The sequence below is a fragment of the Xiphophorus couchianus genome, chromosome 10 (assembly GCF_001444195.1).
Source record: "Xiphophorus couchianus chromosome 10, X_couchianus-1.0, whole genome shotgun sequence".
In the NCBI taxonomy this organism is placed as follows: domain Eukaryota; kingdom Metazoa; phylum Chordata; class Actinopteri; order Cyprinodontiformes; family Poeciliidae; genus Xiphophorus; species Xiphophorus couchianus.
In genome coordinates, this window is record NC_040237.1 from 623,335 (window position 1) to 651,161 (window position 27,827).

The 27,827-nt window shown below is 38.2% G+C and overlaps 1 protein-coding gene across 1 annotated transcript in view; it reads right to left on the bottom strand.

The window, feature by feature from the left end:
- Nucleotides 1–23,375: 23,375 nt before the first annotated feature.
- Nucleotides 23,376–27,827, bottom strand: part of svild (supervillin d) — a 57,626-nt gene continuing 53,174 nt past the window's right edge. The window contains exons 23-29 of the mRNA XM_028029640.1: nt 26,731–26,938; nt 26,515–26,648; nt 26,269–26,424; nt 25,124–25,267; nt 24,733–24,845; nt 24,457–24,612; nt 23,376–24,374 (exon numbers count right to left, since the gene is read on the bottom strand). Of these exons, the coding sequence (XP_027885441.1) occupies nt 24,288–24,374; nt 24,457–24,612; nt 24,733–24,845; nt 25,124–25,267; nt 26,269–26,424; nt 26,515–26,648; nt 26,731–26,938 (998 nt within the window). The 3' untranslated portion in view covers nt 23,376–24,287. The remainder of the gene's footprint in view (nt 24,375–24,456; nt 24,613–24,732; nt 24,846–25,123; nt 25,268–26,268; nt 26,425–26,514; nt 26,649–26,730; nt 26,939–27,827) is intronic.

The following is a 27,827-nucleotide window of genomic DNA, read 5'->3' on the forward strand; positions in this document are numbered from 1 at the left end:
TATGCACAGCTATACATAAAAAATATGAATGGGCCAAGAAATGAACCCTGTGGAACACCCATGCTGTTTAGTGAACAACAGCATAAAAAGCTTTAGAAGCAGCGGCATACCAAGAAAATGTTCATAGGGATGTTCAGACCAGGCCAGTAAAAACTTTAGAGTACATAGCTCAAAGAAAATAAACAAAAATAAAAAATAATTAAAAGCAAAGTAGTCTGAATTACTACCGACACTTTTGTAAGATCCAGCGCAAATGTATTTTTGAAAACTGATAAAAGCAACATCATTTTCAAAGTAGCTGATGTCCTAGTTAAAGGTCTGTCTTTCTGGTTGTGTACTGAGAGCAACTGTCAGGGTCCAAGTTGCTCTGCGCAGCGTTGTTAGCTGGGATGTAGCCCTGATGATAGCCTGCCAAATTCACAGGAAATAAAAGGAGCAGTAGGTTATTTTCACAGTAACAGTTCAGTTAAATTTACAGCCTTAAATGTAAATTGATCCCCCATGTCAGTAACTTTCACCATCTATTTAAGCCTGAAGACTTAATTACTTGTAATTTTGCCAATTTGCCATTAATGCTGTCAGTTTAATAGTCAAGCTGTGAATGAGTCTTAAAGTCACTCTTCAGCCCAGAAACACCATGTGTCTTAATCACAGCAAGGCTCACAGGAAACAAGCCCTGGTAAAAAAGCACAGACTCACTCCTGGAAGTTGTTTCATTTTGCTGCAAAACAAGAAGATGAAAAGTCAGTCATGATGAATGCAATTCCTTTGCTACATTCTGCTATCCATTCTGATTTGGATAGCTTTCTTTAAAACTACTTTTCGAATGATCAGTTAGAAGAACCCTGTAAACATGTCTATAGTGCTATTTCACAGAACTATTGATTGTCTTTAATGGTCTACATTTCACCTCATGACTGCTTGAAAATGCAAAAAACAGCAAAAAAGTAACTTTGAAAAGTATACAATACTTCTATTTTAATTTATTGCCATTGTATTTTAGGAAAAAATACGTTTATATTCAATGAGTTGGGCAGAATGTTGATTTTATATGTAATTAAAATGATTTGAATCAGCTATGTTGACTTGGGACCTTTTGTGTTATCTCTACACAGCAGAGTGTCTCTCACTGCAACTATAGTTATGACTGGACAGCAAGGAAATAAAATCACACGAAAGTGCAGCATGAGCCTCAGAAACCACAAACGCATAAGTCATATTATTACATCCTCCCAGCGAACGACAACAAAGACTGGAAACCACAAAACACACAAGCAATAATATGGATTTCATTTTGTGGTATTAACATAACCAGGGGAAGAATTAACACACAATCACACACAGTCATACACGCCCACTAATTTTCCCTCTCCTCCACACCCCATACTTCTCGACATGCAATTAGATAAGCGAGTGCTCAACGAGCCACTCGATGCCCACGCTTCCATTTCAGAGCCGCTTTTGTAACTCTGAAGCTAAACTCTACGAGCCCACTTTGACCAAAATCTGTGAAATGCGCCCCCCCTACAACACAAGTCGCGTCCTGCTGTCCCACTCCAAACACCCCAACTTCCCCCTCTGTTATTCAAGGTCATCAAACAATTTGTCAGAATGAAAGTGATTATTTTAACTCTGCTGTCCAGGCGAGAAACTGACTAATCATTGTGAAACTGTTAGTACAAACATCTCCCTGCTGTAAAGTCATAGTAAAATGTAAGTGTGACCTCTTTTAGTTAATATATGAGTACAAAACTAATTATGTAATTCTTCTGAAATCAGGAAGTTTGGTAAATATATAAAAAAAAAAGGATGAACATTTGATGCTATTCCCATTAAATAGCATTAAGTTATTTTGTTAAACCAAAAAGCTTATGATGAAACTTTTGACTATATAGTGGCCATTAAAAAACCCAAATCATCAGCCTTCCTCCACCGTGTTTTGCAGTTCTTCTAAACTTGTGTGTTGATCTATTTTGTACTAAAAGACAGTCTTCCAGATGTTTTGCACATAGGTCAGGATAAAAATGTTAAATTGATCAATGATGACTGGTAACATAAACTGATATAATCCTAGATGTCAGTTAAAATAGAGATCCCACAGTCTGAATACTAAAGAATTTTATGAAACATTACAGTGTACAGTGTGGCTTACCTTTGTCCTTTTTTTTTACATGTCCTGTCCAGTGGTTGTTGTTGTTTGTGTCAAAGCGAGATTTACCATCACAAGCGAAGCATTACGGCTTTCCCATGATGCTCCACTTCACATGAAACTTTATTAGAAATTGCTTTGGGGACGATGGGTGGTTCACCGTGTGCAGAGGCTGCAGTCCTCGACTCGGCTGTCCTGGGTTCGATTCCTGTTTTTTGTCAATTTACTGTTGAATACAGACCACTAGTGGTAAAAAAAGAGAAATGCTTTAGATCTATTTCAAATGTAATGGACACAGGAGAAAAGAAAGGGTGGAAGAGGAGCCTTTTCATGTCCATTTACTGTATAACAAAGGCCACTACAGCCTAATAAAGACAGGGAGAAAAGTGTGGAAAAGATTTAAAGGGAAAGAAGGAAATAAGGGTGGAGGAGAGAAAGAAGCACAGAGAGATCACAAGTCAACACTCTTTAACTCTGCTACTAGACCTGCAGAAAGAGAGAAAAAACAAAACCGGCAACCAACAGCATATGGATGTATGATAATAATTATAACATCACTGAAAAGTACACAGTACAATTTAATACAAGATGTATTTAGTGGCAACTGCATCAAATGAGTGTCTTTGAAAAACGTCTGAATCTAAACATTTTCCATAAACTTCAACTCTCTGCTATCAAGTTTGGACTCACATCCACCTTCAGGCTGATGCAGTTACCCAACGACGGGTTTCTGTTTGTGACCATTTACATGTTATTGGCATAAAAAAAAAAATTCTTATGTTTTTCAAGACAAGATACTTAATTTTCCTGCCGTTCCCTGTGAGCACTTTTCACTTATCAGATTCCAAACAGAATGACTTTGGCACACCAAACACACCACCTCTGTAAAAAAACAAAAAAAAAACATATTAAGGTTTTCTGTGAGCTTCTGCTTGATTCTGTTGTTAACATCAACATTCAGTTTTGCACCTCTTACAGGATGTGCATCATTGCTCTTTCCTCTCCGTTTAGCCTTCGGGATCTGTCTGCAGACTGTGATCTCTGCAGCAAAGGTAGAAAAAATATAACCAGTGCCTGCAACATTAACCTCTGATGCTGTGGGGCTAAATTTTTTAGCTGGCTGGACAGCTTTTCATTTTTAACTTTCCCAAACAGGTCTGACAAGCACGCAACCGTCAGGCAGCATTGGTTTAAAAAGATGCAACACTTTGAAGGCATTTTAGGACAAAACTGCCGGCAACCTTTGCAAATCTCCACGTTTGTGCTGATATGATTCATCTTCTCTCCCTGCCCTATCATGGCAGAGTTTTTTTTTGTTTTTTCACTCTAACTGTGACCTTTTATACCAGCTATAAATGGCTTTGGCTTCGGGCGTGTTTTGATGACACTTCATACAAATTATGCTGTTTTTTAGGCTTGTTGAACTCCAAAATGGACTGTAGGTGTAGCTCCACTAGGAGAATGACTTTAATGGATATTGTTCATCCAACAAGAATGACTTCATGGTTAGACTCTGCAGATTTCAAATATGTTCTTTAAATAATTTTGCAGCTAAAATAATTTGTATCCAGTACTCTTAATGGAAATTTGTTTTCCAGAACAACAAGGAGAATGTCAAATAAAAACACCTGAGTGTTTGAAAGACATTAAAAAAGTTAATGCAGATTTTACTCACTGTCAAAGGGTCATGCTTTGTCATATTATGTAATAATCTTTAAAAATAATTAAGTGCAACTTTAAATTCAGCATAAATCACCCTTGTTAAACAGAAAAAGAAAAGCCTTACATTTTATTATTATGGTAAAAAATGCAATTCCAGTCTAGCTGAATTTTTATCCTATTTATCTATGGAATTAATAAGCTCAGGTTTCATACTGTTCACTTTCAAAGCAGCAATTTATTGAGTCAATTTGGTTCTATTCAGCTCAACTCAAGTTCTCTACAAAAATAATGTTAAGGGACATTACAAGACAAACACATCCAACATATGAAATCCAATTCAAACTTCTTTCAAATCCATCTATTTCATTCCATTATAATTCCGTCATAGTAAATTCACTTTCTATGGAACAAAACACAAAGTGAGTACATGTAGCAATTGGAATCAATCGTGCTGTTAATGGCCTTTTCCAGTAAAGTGATGTTCTTAAATACAAAATCACTGTACCTATGGAAAGAATAACAGACAGAACCAGAAAGAGACACTGACAAACACCGGACTGAGCTGATTGTACTTTCTCTTAGGAAAAAAAAAACATTAATTGGCAGCAATAGTTCTAACAAAGAGAAAAGAGATACAATTAAATACAGAATCGCTGAGTATGGAGGTGACGACAGTAATATCGCCATTCCTGGTAACATCCAAGAAAGTGACGTAGATGAAGAACTGAGCTAAGAGTTATTTCTTTAGGAAAGAAAAAAATGAGTGATTGAGAGCAATGTCTCCATAAAAGGCCTCATCAAAGAAAGAGAGGCAGTTAACACATTTAGCAAACTTCCTGAAAGTCAATGATAAAACGTATTAGAAGCTATTTTAAGATGGAGAACAGAGAGAGATAACCTGAAGAGCCGAGCATAGAAAAGTGGCCATCACTCCTCCAGCTAAAGGCTCGAACCGCAAGCTTTATCAAAACAGGACTGGGTTTATTGTAATTCCTAAAGATTCATCTGGTGCAATTGTTAAATCTTGTTTTAGCAAAAGGAAAACGCTCATTTTAGAGTTTACTATTTTCACAAGGGAGCGTTTTTTGTCTGGTCTGTGATGGGTTTACTCCTCTAAAACTCAGGTCTCCAACGAAATCTCAATCAAATCTTCCCAGAAAAAGGTCTTTGATATTTACCTCCTTCAGCAGCAAGACCTGCTGCAAGGCACAAATATGTTAACTACATCTTGCACTTGTGGTTTCGATTGTCTCAGTCACAGCTGAATGTGTGGAAGGGCACCTTGAGGGTCGATGGAGGGCCGCTGCCCTTCCACAGGCTGACAGAGTCATTTGTCAAACGAGGAAGGCCATGAATTTACTTCACCCGCTGTCTTTCTCTGCATGTTTAACCCCCTGCGCCACACACACACACACACGAACCACACACGCCACCTGCCCCTGCAATGTTCGCGAGGGGATCCGGATCTGATGGAATTAGAGTGAGACAGGGAGAGAGTTTATTTAATTAAAAAGAGACAGGAAGAGGACTCCGTGACATCATTTCAATGTCGCCTCTCACCCTCCTACACCCGAAAACGTTAGCTGTCAAGAGCTCCATCCGGTAAACACAAGACACACTCGCATTCACGTCCACACCCGGACCCACACAGACACCCGGGTTTCCACACTGAGTCAGCGGTTCAGATGAAAAAAGAAGACAAAAATGAGAAGAAACGCTCTTCCTTTCCACACATGTGGGATGTAAATCAGCTGCTTCAGTCCCACCATATGGCTGTGACATTCTGCCTGTGCCAGCGCTCAGACAACAACCCGTCCCTCCAAATCTCCCGACTCTGTTGAGCAGGAACACATGGGTGTTAGCTACTGTACAACGTGACGCCTCGGTTCACCCTGGAGGTCACAGAACCACAAACAGACTGAGTTCCTGTGTTGTTACGGAGGACGTCGCCTGAAGGAAGCTTTTAAAGAAATAAACTTCTGAATATGTTCACAAAGGATGGTAAAAAGTACTGGGTTTTTTTAACCTAATTTTCATTAACTGGAAGAAAACTGACTTTGTCCAAGAGGTTCTTAGTGCGACGAAGCCGAAAATTTTTATTTTTATTTATAATCCAAATGAATACTAATAACATATTTTCTTTTCTTACATTTTGGAAATTGTAAAATATCGAAAAGGCCTTAAAACAGAGCAATAATTTCAAGCTGCAATAATTTCTATGTTCTACAAGAACTATGGAGAGAGTGTATTATCACTCACGTGTAATGAGACCATCCCCACATCATCCCCAGCTAATATTAAAAATCTCATTTCCCTAACTGACATTCACTTTAATGATTGCTTCATTAAAACTACTCCGGAAATGGAAGCTCAATTTCCCTGCAATGCACAAAAAGGCAGAGGCCATTGGCAACTATTTTAATTTCTATTGATTGCATTTTTTTCGGACTTTAATCCTCTAAATACAACTGAGGCTGCAAACGAGTCTAGAGACACTGGAAAAAATGGACACTGAAGTGACATACAGATTCATTTTTTTGTTTCTTTTTTATTGATTTCAATAAAACCCAACAATCACAGAAACCTTTCGTCTGGACTGGGGAGAAAAAGGGTCGAGATGGTCTAAAGGGGCTTCTTTCTATTGAAAATAGAAAAAGAGAAAATACATTTTATATTTCTAAAGACTCCAGATTCTGGAGGAAGAGTGAGAAGGGCCAGAATCCATGTTGCTTGAGGTCCAGCAATGATTTAATTTGCTTTTATGGAGATACTTTAATTCTCCAGTAGGACTTTGCACCTGCTCACCCATCTAAATAAACTTCCGGATTTAATGACCAGTGGAAAGAGACTGGTCAGCAAACTGGCCTCACGTGAACTCCATTCATAAAATATTGTATTTAATATTGAAATACTTTGTTCATAGTCAATTGATATGAGTTTGAAATTGAAATAAAGGAAATTTACATTGATTTTTCAGAGATATGAGGTTGTATTTGTTTTCTCTTCGATGCTGCATGGTCTTCACATAAGATGTGTGAAACAGGGCCAGATCTCTGATACCAGTACTGATACAGGCACTTATTTTTAAATCTAAGTTTGATAAAAATGTAAAGATCAAGATTTTGATCTTTACATTTTTGTGGGTTTTTTTCTCAGAATTATTTACTTCAAAACTTGGACAGAAATTGAACAAAGTTTATAGATATCTAAAATGTGTTAGAAAGATCTATTAAAATTACATTATTGACTTGGTATTGAGATCAATACTATGGATCGATTCGACCACCTCTAGTTTTCATGCGTACCAACTTCTAGTATTTATTCAATTGCCCTTTTAATTCATTTTTCTGTACAAATGGTTCTTAGTGGCTGTTAAGCTTTGACACAAACATGCTACTTCTTTTCTGATTCCATGTGTCTGGACATTTTTGGACTTCTGTTTTGTACTTAGTTATACCTGGTATGCAAATATTTCCTCTACTCAGCTTTTTTATACGAGCCATAAAATTGAGGCTTTTTGTAGATTCACCCTCTAAAATAATAAAAAAACTGTGACTTCCATATAAAATCACCCTAACCTGAATTATTGAAACTCTGCAAAAGCTTTAGATTAATACTCCAAAAGCTGATGGTGATCATGAAGAAAACACGCTGCTGTAAACTCAGTTCATTAGCAGATGCTTGACACTCAGAGGTTTTTTGTCACCTGGCTGCTAAGTGCTACATTAGCCACCTGCAGGTTGAGATGTATTGCTGTGATAGTGAGGTAGTAATTATTTCCTAACAAGGTTTTTATTCTCTGGACTCATCAGATTCAGGATTCAAGAATAAACTAAGAGACTAAACACAAAGGAACAAACTAACATGGCGACACCTTAGTAACAATGATAAACAGAAATGAAAGGAACATGGAGAGACCTATAGAACAGAAATAACAATAATAATATCGTGACAACTTTCACTGTTCAATCTATGAAGTTCTTATTTCCTTCCATGCCTCCAAATCGTCTTCAAAATTAGTCATAGGATCATTAATTACCCTAACCCTAACCCTACATACTAATAACAGTATGTAGGGTTATAATCTTAATCATAATCTTCCTCTTGGCATCTCTTTTTTAACAGTGTGTAGATTGTGAGTGGTCTTGCAGTAGTAATGATTTATGTGTTTTCATTTCTGCAGTTTCCCTCATCAGTACGGACTCGACATCAACATAATATTAATGGTAATCTTTTTTGGTAATCTTCGCTGTTTATTAGCGATACCGGTTTTAAAACCTGAATAAAAAAGGTCTTAATGAAGCTTCAGATTAAAAATGAGTTTTATGGAAGTTGTTTGGGTTTTGATAGCCAGTGATTCTGGTTGGGTTATGAACAGTAAAGCCATTTAAAGCAGCTGATGATTTGCTAGATCTGTATTCCGACCAGGTTTCAGAGCAGCTTTGGGATGATGTATGATCGTCTCCAGATCCCCACCGCATCCACTGTATCTCTGCAGCGTCATGTTTACTTAGCCCAAGGATCCCAGCACAAACGTGCATAGATAGTTAAACAGTATACAGTCCAGGTGTTGCTTAGCTGTGAGCAATTTAATCTGTTTGTCCGCAGACAATGTGCTGTGAGGGCGTGGGCGTGTGTGTGTATGTGTGTATGTATGTGTGTATCGGTTTCCCTCGCAGCTTCCCAGCACAGAAACTCTGAGGAGAAGAAAGATGTTATATGCAGGGAAGTTTGCTTCATCTGTCTCAATGAGAGTGTGTTATGGATAGTCTGGGCAGAGTGGGCCTCCTGTGGAGGGATCAGTGGCTCAGAGAGGAGAGGAGGTGTACATGAATGCTGTGAAACACAGCAGGAGCTCTTCTTACACATGAGCTGGTGACCTTTTTTAGCTCTGCTCCATTTCACCACATAGAAGACGCTAAGTATTATATAACACTGAAGTGACATTATTCTGCACATTAACACCCCCACTCTTTCCATCTTCAGATTTAGTTCTGACAGATCAAACCTGCTCTTATTTCTAAGATTTCCTTTACTTTTCCAATGTAAGGTCTGCTGCTCCACATTGGGAAACATGCGACCTTCAGCTCCACTGCAGGTCAAAGGTACAGTTAGAGGTTAGGAATATAAAACAAAAAAACACATTTTCCTCCTGCTTACTGCTGTATTCATGTTTCCATGACTGCAGCTCAGTTGAGGCAAATTCAAGCCCATATTTTACTCCTAAGTATTAAACAATTACTGATAATTTTATTGATAAGTATCCTATTATTTGGCTAGTCTGCAACCTGTGACAGAGTGTTAGGATCATATTAAGAAAAATAAAATAAAATACAAACATTTACGAGAATATAGTCATATGACAATAAACTTCCTGTGTTATAAATAACACAAGAATAAGATTGTAGAATTGCAAGAATAAAGTCATAATATTACAACTTTATTCTTGTGCGAATTTGTCGTGATATTATGACTTTATTGTTGTATTATTTCAACTTTATTCTCGTACAATTTTATTCCTGAATAAACCGAAGGGCATAAAACCCAAAGTAATGACAATCTGAACCTGATTACATTTCTTGTAAAAAGTTGACCCAGAAACATCTTCTAAAGATGTCAGCCAAAGCTAGGCGGTAATCAATGAGATTTTGAGAAAAGGTCTTATTGCAGAGAATGGAAAGTGATCAAAGTGATGGCAAGTCTTTAAAAACCAAACAAGAAGACCACTTGGAAACTCTGCAGCAAAATATCTCAACTAAACCAGGAGAAGCAGGGGAGACACCATGTCTTTGTTCTGTTCAAAGGTTAAAAAATAATCCACATTTGAAGGTTCACAAGTTAACGCGCTCTATTTCATTTTTCCATTCTCCATTTCAAGGGCACAAATGACAATGTCACTGTCTATTTGCCATTTCACAGGCTTGTTATGTGTGGAAAATGAAATCTTGAAATCTTGCCGTCATATTAAGGTTGCCCGGCAACAGACAGAGACTCATTTCTCCTGATCAGGAGACAGTCCATTGTATCTGTTAGTAGATGTTTGTGTTTCCATGATGTAAATGTGGGAAAAAACATGTTTTTTAAATAAAAACAAAAATAAATTTGTTAAAACGGATGCAAAGATTCTCCTTGCATCTTTTGAATCACAGGATTTTTCCCATAATCAGACAGATTTTATCACTGTTATTCTCTTTGCTCATTGTAAGTTTCCTTTTGGTGAAGTTTTTATTAAAGTCTCTTTCATCTGCATGCTTTCAGCATTTGGGTCGTCCTTAACAACCAAACATGACACTTGGGCAGTCAAACCTCATTTTAGATTAATAAGATCTGATCAGACCTGATAGCGGATGTGAACTCAATTAGACCGAATGCTGGCACTGAATCAAAAAGTGGCTAATGAAAGTATCTGTAGCTGCTTATTACAGCTATTAGTTTTTGTTGCATTTTCCTGTTTAATATTATGGGTATATAGTACATCACACAGAAGGTGGACGAAACTAATATGATTCGTCATGGTTCTGAAATTTTTTATGTCACAAAAATGGATGTTTTTGCTCCAGTATAGAAGTATAATACTGAGCTACTCCTGTCCAAAGAGCCACAAGAACAATTTATGATTCCTAATCTGCAATATAAAAATATCGATATCAGCAGTCTCATAAGATGATTACTTTCTGGCATTGAACAGGAAGAAATTGAAAATGTTTCTGTCATTTGACAGAAGTGCTGGTGTGTTCAGGCACAAGAGCCATCAGTAAAAGTTGAATTAAAAACTTTTAACGCTGGTATTTTCTTCTAAACCCTCTGTCTAACTTATCAAGTGAACTCCACAGAGAAGTCTTCTTCACGGTGCATGGAAATTAGAGGGAGACACCGGGGGTCATGCTGAGACAGATCGGAGCAAAGTAGAAGCAACCAGGCAGCACGAGGCGAAACCATCAGGGAGGCTGTAAAACAGCAGGAATGTTTTTTATAACCCACTGACAGGCACACAGATTGTTCTCGAAAAATGTCAACATGGATGAGCGCCATTACTAGAAACCCCCTCCGCCCCAGTCGGAAGCGGTGGTGGGATCACAGTGATTTTTGCTCTACCTTGTAATAAAACCCTGCTGATGGACTGTGATGAGGTGAGAGATCATAATAATAAAAAAAATAAACGAGAATCAGGAACAACGAGTGCCGGAGACAATCCCTTCTGCTGCTCTCGAAAATTACTTTCATTGAATATCTCTGCTGTGGTGTTGCATTTATTGCATCACAGGGATATATAAAACCACAGAGAGTTTTGCCGAAACAAATCAACAGAAAATGTGTAAATATTAGGGAGAAAGCAGATAATGAAAGCATTCCATCAAGTCCTGGATTTTTTTTATCTTTTTACTTTTTCTGTTTAAGCCCATATTGGTGCCACAGATGAAATTGTAGCAGGGATGGAAGGCAACACATCAGAGAAAAATCCACTATTGGTGGAAGAAAATTGTAGTTTATTGGAGGAAATAACAGAAACTTCGGGGCTGAGGGAAACAGACTAGTGAGGTTTATGCTTTCCTCATTAAAAACCTTTCAAATGTGTCTTCAGCTTTCCAGGTGAAAAAGGAATACATTTGTATTTTGTTGATAGGACCAAAATGCAGACAATGAACTTAAACCTAAAATTTTTGCCCTTGTTTTAATTAGAATCATAATCAACTAACTGAAGTCAAATGACCAAATTATTTTTTTTAAAAAAAAGACCATCCAAGAAAAATGTATCGGTATTAGAAATGGTGTTGTGGATACTTCAGAGTCTAAGAATTGAGAATTTGTTGTATATTTACTTGTTATTGGATACCAAAATTCCCAGTCTTGCACACCCCTATTGTTAAGATGGCCCAGTCAAAGTCCTGACATAGCTTCAATTGAGAATCTGTAGTGATGCTTGGAAAGGAATGTTCACTCTCCATCCAATCTGAGCTCCAGATATTTTGCAAAGGAGAAAAAGTGAAAAAAATCTTAAGATATAAAAAGCTTTACACTACTTTGTATTGACCCATCACATAAAAACTGACAAGTGCATCACAAGCTGACCTTCTTTGCAGAAGCAAACAAGATCAGATTTCTCCTTTGCAATCAGAGTCTGTTAGTAAGGGGTTAAAGCTCCCAGGCAGTTCCACATAAACCCATTTCATTTACCCCTTCAGTGCTCCCAAACAGCACCTATGACTCTCAGTTACAGGTAAGTGCGACTGAGTTTAATGGCCTTTCCACTGCAGCTGATTGTCGATGACTCGAGTTGGAGGGCAGGACGAAGGAAGAATGAAGGTTGGTTGAACTGGAAGAGAGAATTAAAATACCCGGAAAAATTGAAAAGGGGAGAGAAAAGAGAAAAGGCAGTTGAAAGCGAGCGACGTGCCACTGCTCTGCAAAGCACCTGCAGTGACACTGAAAACCAGCTGAGAGTGCTCTGATTGATTTATGGTTTTGAATATTTTTCAGATCATTTTTAGTAATGGCAGCGCGGCGTACGGGTGTGTGTGCGCGCAGAGAGCATCGCAGGCAAAGGTAAACAACTGTAAAAGCAATTTCACAGCATCTGCGTAGGAGAGTGAGTTTTTGTATAACCGCAGGAGACACATACGTACAGTATGATGTGGAATTATAACATTTTTAAGATTGCTGTATGGCGATGAAAAAAATAGAACCACAACAGAGGCTCACTGGGGAATCTCTAATCTGGGAAAAAACATCAAAGCTTTGAAGTACAAAACAGACGAGGAAAGCCTCAAAACACACACGCTCTACATATCCACACACTACACTGCACTCAGTTTTAACATGTTTCAAATGAGAATGACCTGTGCTTGCACTGTAAGCCTCTCCACTGCAGTTTCCTAAAAAGGGACCAGCATAATTACTGGTAAGGCTGTTAAACTTCCAGTTAAAAGGAAAAGTTTTGTCTGCACAGTGCAGAAAAAAATATTGTTTGGTGTGTAACCAAATATTTATATAATTTATTTGTAAAAAAAAAAAAAAACCCAAAAACATCCATTTGGAATTTTATGAGTTTAATAGCTGACTGCTGCAGCAAAGCATCCTGAAGCCATGACAGTTTTCCCTGCTGCAATAATTTACTTGTATGTGGTTTATGCAAAACATATCTGTATCTATCTACAGATCAGTGACGTGCGGTGAGGTTCATAGCTGGTGAGGCACTGACGTCATCAGAATCAGATTTGCAAATAGATGCATAGATTGACAGCAGTTTACAGGTTATGTTTCACTTCTGCATCCTTACACATACAAACTGTAGCTCACAAAACACACATTTCCTTAAAAAACAAAACAAAATAAATGTTATTACTGTCTTACCTTTACTTATAAATGAAGTCCATGCGTCGCTCCTTCTGCACAAAAACATCCGTCACTTTGCGATAGAAGTCCTCCTTATCTTCCTTCAGTTTTAAAAGTCTCTCTGTCTCAATGGAGATCACTGCCAGAGAAGAAAACCTTCCTTGAATGTAGTCATCCATGTCGAAAGTCGGGATAAGCGAGAGGAAAAAAATCAATATCTCTATTGCTTCCCGAATCGTTTAGCCTAGCTCGCTGTCACTTACTCGGCAGTTGAGGAGTGAACAAGACGAACGTCTGGGATCTTGAGCGCCCCCTGCCATGAGGCAAGAGAACTGCCTGCCTCACCTCGAACCTGTTCTCTGCCGTTTATAATCGCTCATTACACGAAACACGTTACACAAACACAGTTGGTGACAAAAAGCACTGTACATTATATACATAAGCTAAATTATTGGAAATAAGTTCACATATTAAATTTGTTTAAACCATTTTATTGACGCCGTACAGCAACATGCTCTCTCCGCTTAGCAGCCAGCGCAGAGCCAGGGGTTGCGCAATCCAAGGTGAGGCAGAGCTCGCTGCTGCCTCACCGGCATCGCTTCCAAGCATTTCAATGGGAAAATAAGAAAATTCAGCGATTTTTAACAAATAAAAATCGAAATTGGTGAAGCTACATGAAAAATAAATATTTTTTAGTACAAACCACCGGATGAATATAACGATTTAAATTACTTTATGATTATATATTTTCTTTCTTTCCATGATGGCTGGTGAGGCACTGCCTCACCTGCCTCCCCTGACCGCACGTCACTGCTACAGATAATGTACCTTTTGGTTAATTTGTCCAAAGAACATCACACAAGATGTTCTCCCATGACATTTTGAGGGTTCTTTTGGAGATATTTTGCCCCTTTTCTTTCAGAATGAACTTGCTTAGACAGCCAGCTTAGTGTTGTAAAAATTCATAATGAAAATGGATATCCTGAGATATGTTAGAAAAAAACACAGGCTGCTGTAGGTTGCCTTAACTATTTTTCAACAAACAGAATATCATATCCTGATATAATTGCTATTTAAAAGAGAGCAATAAATGTAAACTGAAGTATGAAGCTAAGGTGAACAAAGAAAGGGAGGGACACTGGGAATAAAACAGCATCAAAACACAAGAAATCAGTTTTGAAAATGATTTCTTGAAAATTTCACGTTTTCTCGTTATTTTCTTCAGATTGTTTCGTTATGCCAGCAAAGTCTTAGTGACACAATCCTGACAATGTCATTTTGACATAACTCAGCTCCTATATTATGTAGGAGGGGATGTATTGCTGCGTGTGTGTGTTGTGTGTGTGTGTGTGTGTGTGTGTGTGTGTGGACAGATTGAAAATAAGAGAACAGAAAGAAAATGGCGGCTGAGGAGAACCTGCAGCCTTGCAGAGGTAATTTGGTTTCCTTTGCTACACAAGGACACTCCTTTGGAAACAGTGGGCAACTCCATTTAGTTGTGTCAAAGAAGCCAGCAGGCTTAGCAAGGATTAGACAGCAAGCACAAGAAAGCCGTCTGCCTTTAATAGGAACAAGCAGAGCAGCGAAACAGAGTCTCATCAGCATAAGGAAATTATAGGTCAGTTACAAAACACATTTTTTGGCCTTTGAACACATTTTCACAGGGCTTCAGCCTCCTTTTACAGATGAACAAAGCTCATATCTGGTCTCAGATGATACAAAGGAAACCTACACTGCAGGAACTGAGCTTCTGATTGTGGTCTATTTCATAACTTTATACATGACACATCAAATGTAAACTTTTTTTGTAATATGCAGACTGTTAGTTATATCTACCTAAGTTACATCTCTCTAAGACAGAACTATTTGAATTGTTTGTTTCTCTTCTACCTTACAGACAGAAACACAGATATCATGAATGAGGAATTTTACAACCAAACAGAACAGAAATCATTGTCTTAATTGATTGTCTTAAATAATAACAAACATGTTTTTAACTGCGGCATTGAAACAGAGTTGGACAGAAATGGAAAAAGAAATACAGTGAAAACTAAATCTCCACTTCTTCCTGTTCCTGTACTTGCGATTGTAAGCAGTGCAGCACAGCTAAACCATACAGGAAGTAGGAAATGCATGGGTTACATTCTCATAAGCAATACTTATTCTTGATTTTTTAATTTTTTTGCCATTTAGGTAAATAATTATTGTAGTACTTGTTGACCATACATTTTTAAAGGGACACAAAACTGTTTTTGATGCTTATGTAAAGAATGGGGAATTATTAGCTTATGTACACATCACTATGGAAGTGTGAAGCATTGTACGACCCATCAAAAAAGTGGATACCTCTAGTGAGTGAGATAAGTGCCACAAAACTGCAACAGTAAAGTAGACAATGTGATATTAATGAAATGTAGTTTATTGTTCTATAAGCATATTCATGGCATTTATTTTAAGTATTGGTCTGGGACTCAGTATCAGCAATGGTCTTATATTAAAAGATACAGATCTGGATAGAGATGATTATGTTGTGAATCATATTTCATGAATCAAGATAAATCTTGGAGTGATTGCTTATGGGATTTTTTTGCTGAAAGAGTTATAAACGGATAAAAATAAGGTTTCAGGCTGTTTGTGTTGTCATTGTGCGTCTGTCTATCCACTACCAACCTGTGATGATTTGGTTACAACTAATTCTCAGTAATTCTGTAAGTTTGCAGCTAAAAGGTAGAGAAATCATTACTATAGACCAAGTCTGTTTGGTCTTAGGTGAAATGTTTATGCCTTTATTGCTATAATTTCATAATATATTGTGTTTATATAAGTGAACCAGTTTTGCAGCAGGTAAGGTTTCTCCATTTATGACTTAGCTTGTGATAAGAAAACACATCCGCAAAGAATTAAGCCCAAACTTCTTGGATCATCATTTTAGACATATCTGAGAAAAACTTCCCATCATGTCAAAAGATTACATTCTGGCCAGCCTTCAGCCTTCCTCAGAGGCTAAAAAAATCCTTGGCAGAACTTTTGCCAGATTATAGAAGCGGCTCAAACCCCAACAGCGCCTAGAAGATTCAGTCATCTTTATTACCAGGAGCAGATCTGACACCTTTATGCTCAGAAAGACAAGGTCAGGTAAATAACACTGTGCTTAAACCCAAGCTGAACAAATCGCCGCGAGGGTAGCTGCATTAGAGCCCCAGCTGTGTGCAGTTCAAGGCCTCGCTGGTCAGGGTTTCCTCCCTCCTTCCAGCTCACGATGCCAGCAGCAAGGCGATCTTAGCCAACATGATGGATAAGAGCAGGAGGGGGATCTTTCAATCAATCTGTCATCCACAGTTCCTGTTTCATCTGCGGGAAGCACGACTGATGTTTCGGTCAATACTGTCACAGGGAGATGTACGTGCATGTTTCACCGTTTCTTCACGGGTTTTTATCTAGTGGGTACATGAACATGTCAGAAAGATTGGAAAGATAGTTTCTTATTTAGTTAGATGAAACTATGTGTAGTTAAACACATGAGCTCATTATGTAGAATATAAAATGGCACCATCTACTGCCTGGAAAAACCTGCTGACAGAACAAATCAGACAATACAAATGGCTCGCGAGGGTCACCTCTCCTGGTACTACACGCCTGTCTGTCTTCTACAATTTAAATACCTAAAAAAAAACTAAAGAGTCTCCAGGGTTGTGACCTTCTAAATAGCTGTAAAGATTCTCAAAACAGCATCTGGGATTATTTGGACCTTGGATCTTATCCCTCTTGTATCTCTAAATCAGTGGTGCCCAAAGTCGGTCCTCGAGGGCCTGCATCCTGCATCTTTTAGTTCTCTCTCTGGACGGTAGTCACATCCTTCTCAGCATGTCAATGTCTTTCTTAGGCCTTCTAATGAGCCATCATTTGATCCAGGTTCGTTAAACCAGGGAGGGAACTGAAACATGCAGGATGCAGGCCCTCGAAAACCGACTTTGGGCACCACTGCTCTAAATGCACTCAGATGAGGAAAAAGAGCAGAACTCGTTGAAATTCTTGCTTTTTCTTATCTATATCAAAGATAAACTTTGTACCGGTCCTTCTGTGCCAGTGACTTGTGAAACTTCTAACAGTTAAGTTTAAGTTACTGCCATAAACTTTGATGAATTTAAAAGATAGACCAACACAAAGTAGTGCATATATTTTTTAAAGTTGTCACATATTTACCCACATGCTACATGTCAGTACTGCACAAAAATTCAGTCTGATCTGTATCAGTCCATTGGCTGTATGATTCGGGTTTGACTCCATCCACCTTCCCAACAGCTGACCTCCTTCCCTGTACTGTCCACTCAAAACTACACAATAAAACACATGGTTGTAATAACGTATGATAAAGTTTAAATGGTATGAATATTTCTGAAGGTACTGCAGCTCCACATAAAATGTAATTAATGTTTTAAAGTATTTATAGGCCTAACACTTACAAGTCAACTCAACAAGGAGAAACCACCCACTTATCGCTCATTAGCTTTTGGTGATTTAACTGAGCTGTCAATTAATCTTGACAAGTAGTGGGCACACTCCCTATACAATAACTAGGCATTGTAATAGAGGGCTCATTATGCGTGACATGATGTTCCAGATGGTTTGTACCTTCAAACCCATCTGGGAGGTCAGCCTTTGAAACAGTTTGGGAAAGAGCACGCAGGCTTCAATCTGCTCGCTCCAAGAAGCGGTGAATCATCTGTCTGTCACTGCTGACGGCTAACAAAAGCCGCTAATAAATTATATCCTCACCAACTTCTGTCTGCAGAAAAGCAAAAGCTTCTTCTGTAAATCTCCAAGACATTCGGGAATGTTCTCTGCTCCTTTGTCAATAAAGAAATCGAGCTTGATGCAACTGATGCAACGCCACTGAAATCTTTTGTGGCAAAAGTTGACAAATCTGCAGCTGTGAGTTAAAGGTGGCAGACTGGTTGGTAAAAGATCTGCCCTGTGAAGTGTTTGGTTTTAGATAAGAACCAACTGAAAAGATGTGCATCAATTGCTACACACTGAAACCTCACGTTGCATACCGCTGCTGAAACCCTACAGTTTACACAGATGTCTGGGTCAGAAAATACAGTTGAAAGCTGATGTTTTCACACTATAAAAAGACCAAAAACCATCTGTGCACAATCTGACATCAAATCTGACTAAACTGTTCGTGTTTTATCTCAGTCAAGATTACAAAAAATATTTCTATTTTCTAAATGCTTTGATTGGTGAGTAAGTTTGGGAAAGCATAGATTATCTTACCATGGCTTTGTTAGGTTTTCTGGTTCATTTGTAACATTTGAATTTATTGAAGGGCCACTTGTAGATATTTTTGACATATTGTAAAAATCAAAAGAAATCAGACAAGATATAAGGGGGTAACACAAGCCTCGTTCTGTTCAGGAAGGAGACGGATTCTATGTCTTGCAATTTTGATTTAAACTATATTTATCAACCCCAAAACAAAAGTTAAAGATCTTGTGAAGATGCTTGCTAAAATTGTTAAAAAATGTATGTATTGTGTGACCATCAAGTTTCATCTGTTGGTCCAACTCCCCTGACAAGTCAGCCATTTTGAGCATTCAGATTCTAGCTAATTATCTCCTAAGTTTGCCTCTCCTGTTGATCTTAATTAAATTCAGTTTAATTACAAAGCACCAACTCAAAACAAATATCATTGCTTGGCACTTTGCAAAAATAATTAAATCCAACCAGACAGACAAATTCAGATACAATCCAATTTGATCACAAGCAGTGCAGACGAGTTCAGTTTATTATTCGAATTTGTAAAGAAGGTTTTCTAAGTAAGCCCAGGAGATTGCATCATGTCACAGACTTGCAGCAATCACTCCTTCAGAAAGATGTTTGTCCTCATAGTAAAGTAATGAAATAAAAAAAGGTCCAATTGAAAACCTGGTACAGCAGCAAAGAGCTATTTGCTACTTGAACGTAAGACAGTTTAGTGATGATCTAACCAGAATATGCTGATTTTCCCCCTCTCTGTGTTGTTTTTAGACCAAACAGGTTTCCGATTATTTTATGACCAGAAATATGATACATTTTTCAAATAAAAAAAGACACCTGCAAACTGAGGAAATATGTCGCAATTTTTAATGAGTTTCTTTTTCTTTTTTCAAGAAAAACCAATCTATTAACCTTCTGTAGCTTTGCACTTTCAGCCTCACTTTCAGTTTGGGTGGTGTTTGTACTGGTCTGAGCTTCTGCTGTTTGGGTTCCACTGTGGGGTATAAATTACTGTTTGAGAGCACAGAGGGCCAGACCTGCAGCCACTGGAGTTAACGACACTGAGTGAAATATCCACAGCGAAGTAGACCACACCAGTACTCAGTCAGGTGATTTATTCTGCAGCTGCAAATGTGGACATTAATCAAATACCTCCAGAAAATATCAAATCCACCGGAGAAAAACACATGGAAGTGCTTTACTGTTAAGGTACTTCACTTTCACCTTAGTATTTTTTGGAATTTAACATCAATTAATGCTTCATATTATTTTTGTATTTAAATAATAAAGATAAGTAAAAAAAAAAGATCACACTCTCTGCTTGAAGTGCACAGAACTTCAGAGTCGGTCCAGATTGTACTTTTGAAGAATGAAAGTGTTGCAGTGGCTTTCATAAAGAAGATGGGTTTTTTTTTTGTTTCTCTGCAACAGGAAACACAATTTACTGACTCCAAAATCTATTATCCTGCAGCCCAACCTTATTATTGCACTGACTGTTATTACTCAATACCTGTAGCATGGGCTTTTCTGTGGCTCTGATAACACTCCGCTACTTTCATCACACAATAAAGGGAGATCTAATGCTCTCAACACACAATCAACTGCCTCATGATTGTATCCAGTTTCTTTTTATCTTGTGTGCAATTTAAGATGATAGTTTGATTCATAAGCTATGACTCAACGTCCTATTTATCCAGCATATGTCCTGCTGTGTGGAGAGTCTGCCTTTTTGTAGAGGTGCTTGAAGGAATTTGTGATAATGGCGCCGTAAAAGTGGTGAACAGTTTGTTTTTATTATTTTATTGTTGCTATAACTGCTGTGTTCTTTTTGTTCTTTTCTTTCCACTTAAGCTTTGCAACGCATTTAAAAAGTATTCACCCGTCTGAGGCGTCTGACTCCATTTATTGTTTTTATGAATCAATCATAAGGAACAAAATTGGGCTTTCATAACAAAAAAATGTCTGATTGTCTGATTCTCCCTCGCAAAACTGTTCAAGCTGGTGGCTTTACCCAAACTGCAGAGGACATTCAATGCCTTACAGATTTTTCAGTATCCATCCCCTGACTTATACATTTGTATTCATGCTGTAATTGTAGCCAGGAATGCTGACGAGCCACTGACTGGACCTTGCAGACACGTGTCTTTATACTACAATCAGTAGAGACACTCGTCGCACTTATGTGATCTCCCTTCCAGTCATTGTGAAACTAGTAGCACCAATTGACTGGAACTCTGTTGAATTATGTCAGTGAATATTTATTTTGTAGCCTCTGTGTTTAACTATTTTGTGTCCTTTAAAGTTGTTATTTAGTTCTTTTGGAGGTATATTCCTTATTTTACTCTTGTGTTTGGTGGTATTTCGCACGAATGTTACTGAATGTTCAGATAAAATGTGTTGGATGCCATAGTGGGTTTTTTTTCTGCTGTAATTGTTCAAAGGTCTGTGAGAACTTTTCATCTCTGCTGAAAATTTATGTCACCAGCAGAGATGAAAGGTCAGACCGCTACTGGGAGGTGTACCAGGGAGAAACATTAATGAGCAACATTATCCCTTACCCACTGTCTTCAGTGCAAACACACCATGGTGTGCAAACAGCCAAGGTTACCGCAGGATTCCTTTACTTCGTATTGGGGGCTTCGCTCAGGTCACGCAATACATTTTTCAAGGCCATGGATTTCTTACATGAAACTAGGATTCCTTTTTTTTTCTCTTTATCCAGTCAAATGCAATAGAAGGGCTTTGTGTGTTATATATCCTGTTTGGAAAGGTGTCTATATAGTAAGGTGTGTGCATTGTATTATGTGGAAACAGATTGATTCTTTTGTTGTGTAGCTGTTTTCAGATTCTGAGGAGTAATTATGACTTCTTCCTGTATTTGTTATGGAAAGTAAACATGCACAAACAAAACATAAAATAATGAAAATGTAATAACTGTGAAGCAGCAGAGATACACTTTCATACTGAGGAAACCACAGAACTAAAGTTTAAAAAAAAGTCCAGTCTGGTGGTACATTCACAACTATACCTGTTGTGTGATTTCTCTGCAGACGTTTCCTGCTTTCTCTTACTCTAATTCAGTTAAGTCTTTATCTCTCCTTTGGCCGTTTAGGACGGTTTTCAGGCTCTAACTTGGTTTTCATCTCTTTTGGTTCATGTTTTGGGCATTTGCTGTATCTTTCTGGGATGAGACCCAGGTCCCTCCCGATTCCTGGCAGTCAGAATGTGGCAGATGTCTAAATTCACACCATACATAGAGCTACTCAGGCATGAAAATAAAATTACTCCGTTTGGTCTGGTTACTAGAGGGGATTTCTGGAAAAGTTGCAAATTTAAAAGTATCACTGCCTAGTTGCTGATGCTACCGTTTCCTGGCTGTGATATGAATTTGTAATCCCATATGAATCCCAGATTCCAATTCTCCCACATTCACTTGGAGGCTGGATTTTAAATGTTGGGTTAAAAGTTATATTCTATTTTATGTACTTTTAGGGAGACACAGTTATGCTGACATGCACTGTCTGGACACTTTATTAGGAACATCTCTGGCTGCTGATCCTATAGGCTTCAGAACTATTTCTCAAACATTTTGGTCCACAATTACATGACAGAATATTACAAATGCTGCATATTAGTTCATGGGATGTGAATTTTCTGTTCCACCACATCTCAAAGTTCTCTACTGGGTTTCAACTTACTGAATGAGATTTGATTATTTGTAATATTCCATCATTAGTTTTTAAATGAGAAGTTATTCCAAACACTGAAATGTTCTCTCGAACAGAAAATTGTGCATTTTTCAAAATAATATGTTCACTTACGACAAATAGTTGCATCTATCCATAAGAAGAAGAAGAGAAAGATTTGGTAAACTGTACCTCCAGGAAATCTTCCGGCTCATTTTCAGGCAGGATTTGAAGTCCTGATGAAACCACTTGCAGTATCCTGCGAGTCCCAACTCATTCATCTCACACCCAGCACAGAGCCGTGCAGCTGATATGGCTTGTGTTGGCTGTTTCACTGTGTCTCCACATGTAGGCCAAGGCGTGGGGACGCTGCAGCACCTGAGGCAGGAGGCAGATATTTAATGCTGGCAGGGCAGAGTTGATACATGACAAACAAACAAACAGGCCGCCCAGTTGCTGTTCTGAGGAAGTGCCGACTGGCTCGTGCCATCTGTTGTGTGAATAACTTTGCCTCCGTATGCTTGTTGGCATCAATAAGACATGAGGACACGGAGAGAGGGACAGCTCTTTGATTTTTAAATAAGTCTCCTCCACATTGTGTGCATACGAGCTGCATAAAAACACCCCAGCAGTTGGATTTACACATGGATTCCTAAATAAACAGGTGTTGTTTAAAACGGCTATTGCAATGCATGAAGCGAGCAAAATTCATAATCAGTCACTGCACTCATGAAACAAAGGTATTTAATTTGTTTTACAGGTTTTAATTTTAGTTAATGATTTATGGGTCTGTAAGGCTTCACGGATTTGAAATAAAAGGTTTTTACAGCTAAAAGGCTGGACAAATTGCACCCTCTGGCGGTCAAAGCAAAGAAAACATCTATTTTAACCTAATGTGGGGGGAAAAAACGGTTCTGCACATCTTCCATTAACATTTCACCTTTGGAAATGTCTGGTGATACGCAGCTTCGTTTTTACCAGAACAAAAACTTCTAATTAACCTGCTCACCAATTGTTCTTGTTCATATGTTTCAAATTGTTGACTTGCCTCAAAGCAATGTTTAGTTATCCCTCCATTAACTCATGAAACCAACTGTTTTTTTCCCACTTTTATGACATCATTTTAACAAAAAAGCAACATCAAGACATTTTTTCTGTATTTAATCTGATTATCTTATTTTGATCAATATTAACAGTGAACTCTCTTTTTAGTTTCTAAATTGAGTGGATATTTGTTTCATATATATTAATGTTTAGATGTTTAAATAAAAATAGTCACTTCCAAGTTTCTTTTATACATTTTTTTTTTTATTTTAAAAGAAATACTGATTATCTCATTCCCAACCTGACTTGACCAATAATACAGATCCAATTTATCACAAACAGATTGCCACAAATGAAAAGAGCATTACAAAAAAACTAAACAAAACTAAAGTCCAAATCCAGACCTCACCTCACCGGCAGTTTTTTACGTGGCGTTTCAACACAAAGACACTGAGTTTTTAATACAGGCAGTTTATGCAGCAGTTTCTTCCGGACATTCTCTCATAGTCACAATGTAACACATGTAATGCTTCGAAAGTTCAGATTTTAGTGAAAAAAACTTAGACAGGCGCTCAAAAAATACGAACAAATGAAGACAGACGGCTTAATTTTGGTCCCAAACAACCAGAAGGAGGTCAAGAAGAGCCCAAATAAAGAGTTAATATTTAGTACCAAATAATACAGGTGTTTTAGTTGGTCCAATAATAAAAAATAGATTGTTAAAAAGTTAGTTATCTAAGCAAAAAGATTGGTTTGAACCAATCAAACTGGTTTGTTTTGACAACTTTACTGAGCAGTCTTGTCCCCTGTTGACAGAACCTGCTCTTTCAGTTAAAATGGAAAAAAAAGGCTTTAAACCCTAAACAATAATTAACACATCTCAGTAAACCTCAACAAACATTAACAGTATCTTACATATTTATAATAGTGTGAAGGGAGAAGATTAATTGCACATAATCGTTGGTTAAAATGTAAAATGAAACTGAATAGCACAACAAAATGGCACAGTTATTAAAACCACATAATTGTACATTTACATTTTTTAGTTTTTTTACATATGAGGATTTTTTTAAAACAAAAAACAAGGAATAAAAATGTAATAAAAGCTGCAAAGAAGAGTAAAAAATAAACAGATTAACAGAGTGTGTACAGTTTTAAAATAAACCCTTGCTCTTCTTCAGGTTCTGCTGCTTCCAGTTTGGCAGGGAGTTGAACTCGAATCGACTCATCTCGAAAAGCGTCTTGCAGGAAAACAAATGGGACACAGAAATCAGAACATGGTTCTCTTACTTACACGCATTAAGCACAGTGGGGGTATGATACCTTGAAGTCCTGGTCTGACAGGTAGTCCTCCAGCCGCAACGGGTCCACGCCCTCCGGCAGAGGCTTGCTGCTCAGCTCCTCGATGGAGTACTGCTGCTTGCTCAGTTTGGACAGAGCTTCTTTCACCAGGATCACTTTGCTCTTAGAGCTTCCAGTCTGCATTTTGTAAAAAAAAAAAAAAAAAAAAAAAACACACACACACACACGCCAACATTTAATATAAAACATTCATTTACACAGGAGCATGATGATGATGAGGAAGTATTTGTTAGTGACCGTAGAAGTGATGCTGGTGTTTTTTTCCCAGTATGGGAAGATGTTTGTGAAGGTGAGAGGCTCTAAGCCTGCGAGGACCAGGTAGGCCCGAGGGGGGCGCCGGGGATTCTTCTCTGGAAATCAGCAGAAAAATAACAATTGAAATGTTTATTTTTGCTTTAAAAGTGTATTAAGTTTTATTATCTTGAGCCAAAACCAATTTTTATTATCTGCTGACAAAAACAAAAACTTAAACAAAACCAAATAAAATCAGCCCTTTTGTTTGGAAAGGGAACTTTATGCCAGGAAAAAATGGATGACTTCTGCATTTCCTTCTCCACATTTTGGCACATTACAGTTAAATATTCACTTGAACAAAAGGGCCAAAATGCACGTGTGTGTCAGCTTTAACCTTTGCAGTACTGCAGCACGGTTTCCATGGCGCACTTCCTCTCGCTGTCCCAGCGCATCTTTGCAGATCCGGTGCTCTGGGTGTCGTCCGGCTGCCAGCCCTGCCACAGATACACCTCCATGCGGTTGTCCAGGAGAAACAAGGCTGATGAAGTAATGACATAAGAACAAAAACATAAGATGGACTCCAGCAGAAACAGATAACGGTTAAAAACAGCTGCTGTAAAGAAAGTACATGACAGTCAGATTAGGAATAACTTTAGGAGGTAAAGTTACAGAGCTCCCAGGTTTAATGTTACAAAGAATGTTCCTGTTTGTCTTTCTAATAATTGCTCCTCCATTATGGAGGAATGTGACCAATCCTGTTTGTGGTTCCTGAGAGTTAACACAAACACCAATGACTAAAGAGAAGTAGCACCAGGAGAAACAACCCACTAAAATACAGAAAATAAAGACTTGTTTATATGATTTAAAAATGTAGAAACATCTCTGGAAGTCCTTTTCAACAGAAGATCGATTTCATCTCTAACTAGTCAGAATGTTAATTCAAAATATCTCAAATAGAAAATCTGTCTAAAGAAATCTCTGAATAGTTTGGAGATATCTAAAAATTTATTTTCACTAGTCAAACTTATGGCTACAGATATCTCTAATTAAAGTTGGCCTAGACATTATTTAATTTGATATGTTTAATCAATTAATCAGATAAAAATAATTAGCACATTTAGCAGATTTTTCATAATTGAGTAATCTCAATTAATCCAATTAATTGTTACAGATCTACAGTATACTATATATCTCCCACCTAAAAATACATTTAAAATATCTTTAATTAGAAAAATGACTAGTCAAAACAAAAACTGATATGTTAAATTTACTTTATGACTAGTCAGTTTATTTGTTGACATCTGAAATATATGTTTCAGAGAGTCAGTAATTAATTGCAGATATCATGAATTAACCATATAAATTAATGGTAAATCTGACATCGTTTATACTAGTCAGAACATAATTAAAGATATCTGAATTTACCAATACATCTATTCATGAACCAATTTCAGATATCTGGACTGTTAAGTGTGGTGAAGCTGATTTTATGTTAAAACAGCCTGCAGCCTATGTGCAGTGGAGCTGTTGGAGCGTTACCTGGCTGCTGTGCGGAGTAGAGGATCTCCTGCAGGAAGGGCATCGCCATGACGCCCTCCGTCACCCTGGCCGGGTACAGCTGCTCCTCCCATCCGAACATCCCAAAGCTGGCGCTCAGCCGGAACAGGCGGGGTGTGTAGTTGTACTTTCCAGGATCTTGATAACAAACACACCATCACCGATGATGTCTTCCATTTAGCACATTGCTAACTCCCCACCAGCACACCAACATCCCCCCCCCCTTACCTTCCAACATGCAGTCGTAAGCCTTCTTGTCCTGTGGGCCTAAAGCCTTCAAAACCTCTGCAGGCTCAGAGCCTTCCTCCACCTCCTCCACATTCAGCTTACTGCTGCTGTTCAGTCCCAGCTCTGAGGGACACCTGAAGGAGAGACAAACCTATGAGTTCCCTTCAGGAGACAGTGAGGCTTTTGAAAACCTTTCAGTTTCATCCCAAATCCTACCTCTGCTTCAGTTTGTCTGCTGCTCTTTTGGCCACCTGCTTGGCGTCTGCATGGGCTTTGCATCCGTGCCACAAGTAGAGGAGAGCTTTCTGAGCGTTAAGCAGCACCAGGCTGGCACGAGAACGCAGGCTGGCATGCTCACACACCACCTCCACCAGGGAGGCCTCCACCACGGCCTCGCCGCGCACGCAAAACAGCCTCCAACCACCTGGATGCAGCAAGCAGAGGGTGTTACTGCAGTCAGGATATGGGAATTCAACAAAGAGCTTCCTGGGTGTTTTTATGCAAAAGTTCAGCAAAATAGGAATAGTTGTTAGTCCTTCAAAATGTAAAACACAAAAGTTCACAATGAACTACAATTGTGAGTTTTATATATGAAACTTGTAGTAAACCAGGAGATGGAAGTAAAGGCAAAAAACAAGGAAAGAACAAAAAAAAATGAATAAAGGGAAAAAAGTACACGAGGAAGGAAGAAGCTATAGATTAGAGGAAAGAGCAACATGAGAAACAAATAAAGGACATGAGGGAGAAAAAAAGGATGCAAGGGAAGCAAGGACAGGAGAAAGAAGGAAAGCAAGAATACAAGGGAAAAAGGATGAAAGGAGATGAGGGAGAAAGAACAGATGAATGAAGGAAGGTGAAAATAAAGGACCCATGGAATATCGGAAGAAAACAAGGACATGAGGAAGGAAGGACAGACGGAAGGAAGGAGCGAAGCGAGGCAAGAGGGACATGAGCATGGAAGTAGGGACACAAGGGAGGAAGAAAGGATTTGTGCAGAAAAGAAAGAATATGAGCAATGAAGGGAGGAACAAAGTAAAGACAGGAAGAAATAAACAAGGAGGAGAGAAGGACAATGCAAGAATGTATGCAAAAAAAGGAAAGATGAAAGAAGGGAAAATGATGTTGAAAAGAAAAGAAAGAAAGGAAGCAAAGGAACAACAGTAGAAGTTGAGGACAGTAAGGAAACAAGGAAGGAAAAACACGAAGGAGGAAAGACAGAAAGGATAAATGAATGGAGAAAGTAAGAATACCAGAACATCATTTTCCACTCTATTTTATTTTTGCAAACTGATCCCAACTGGAAAAATCCTAAA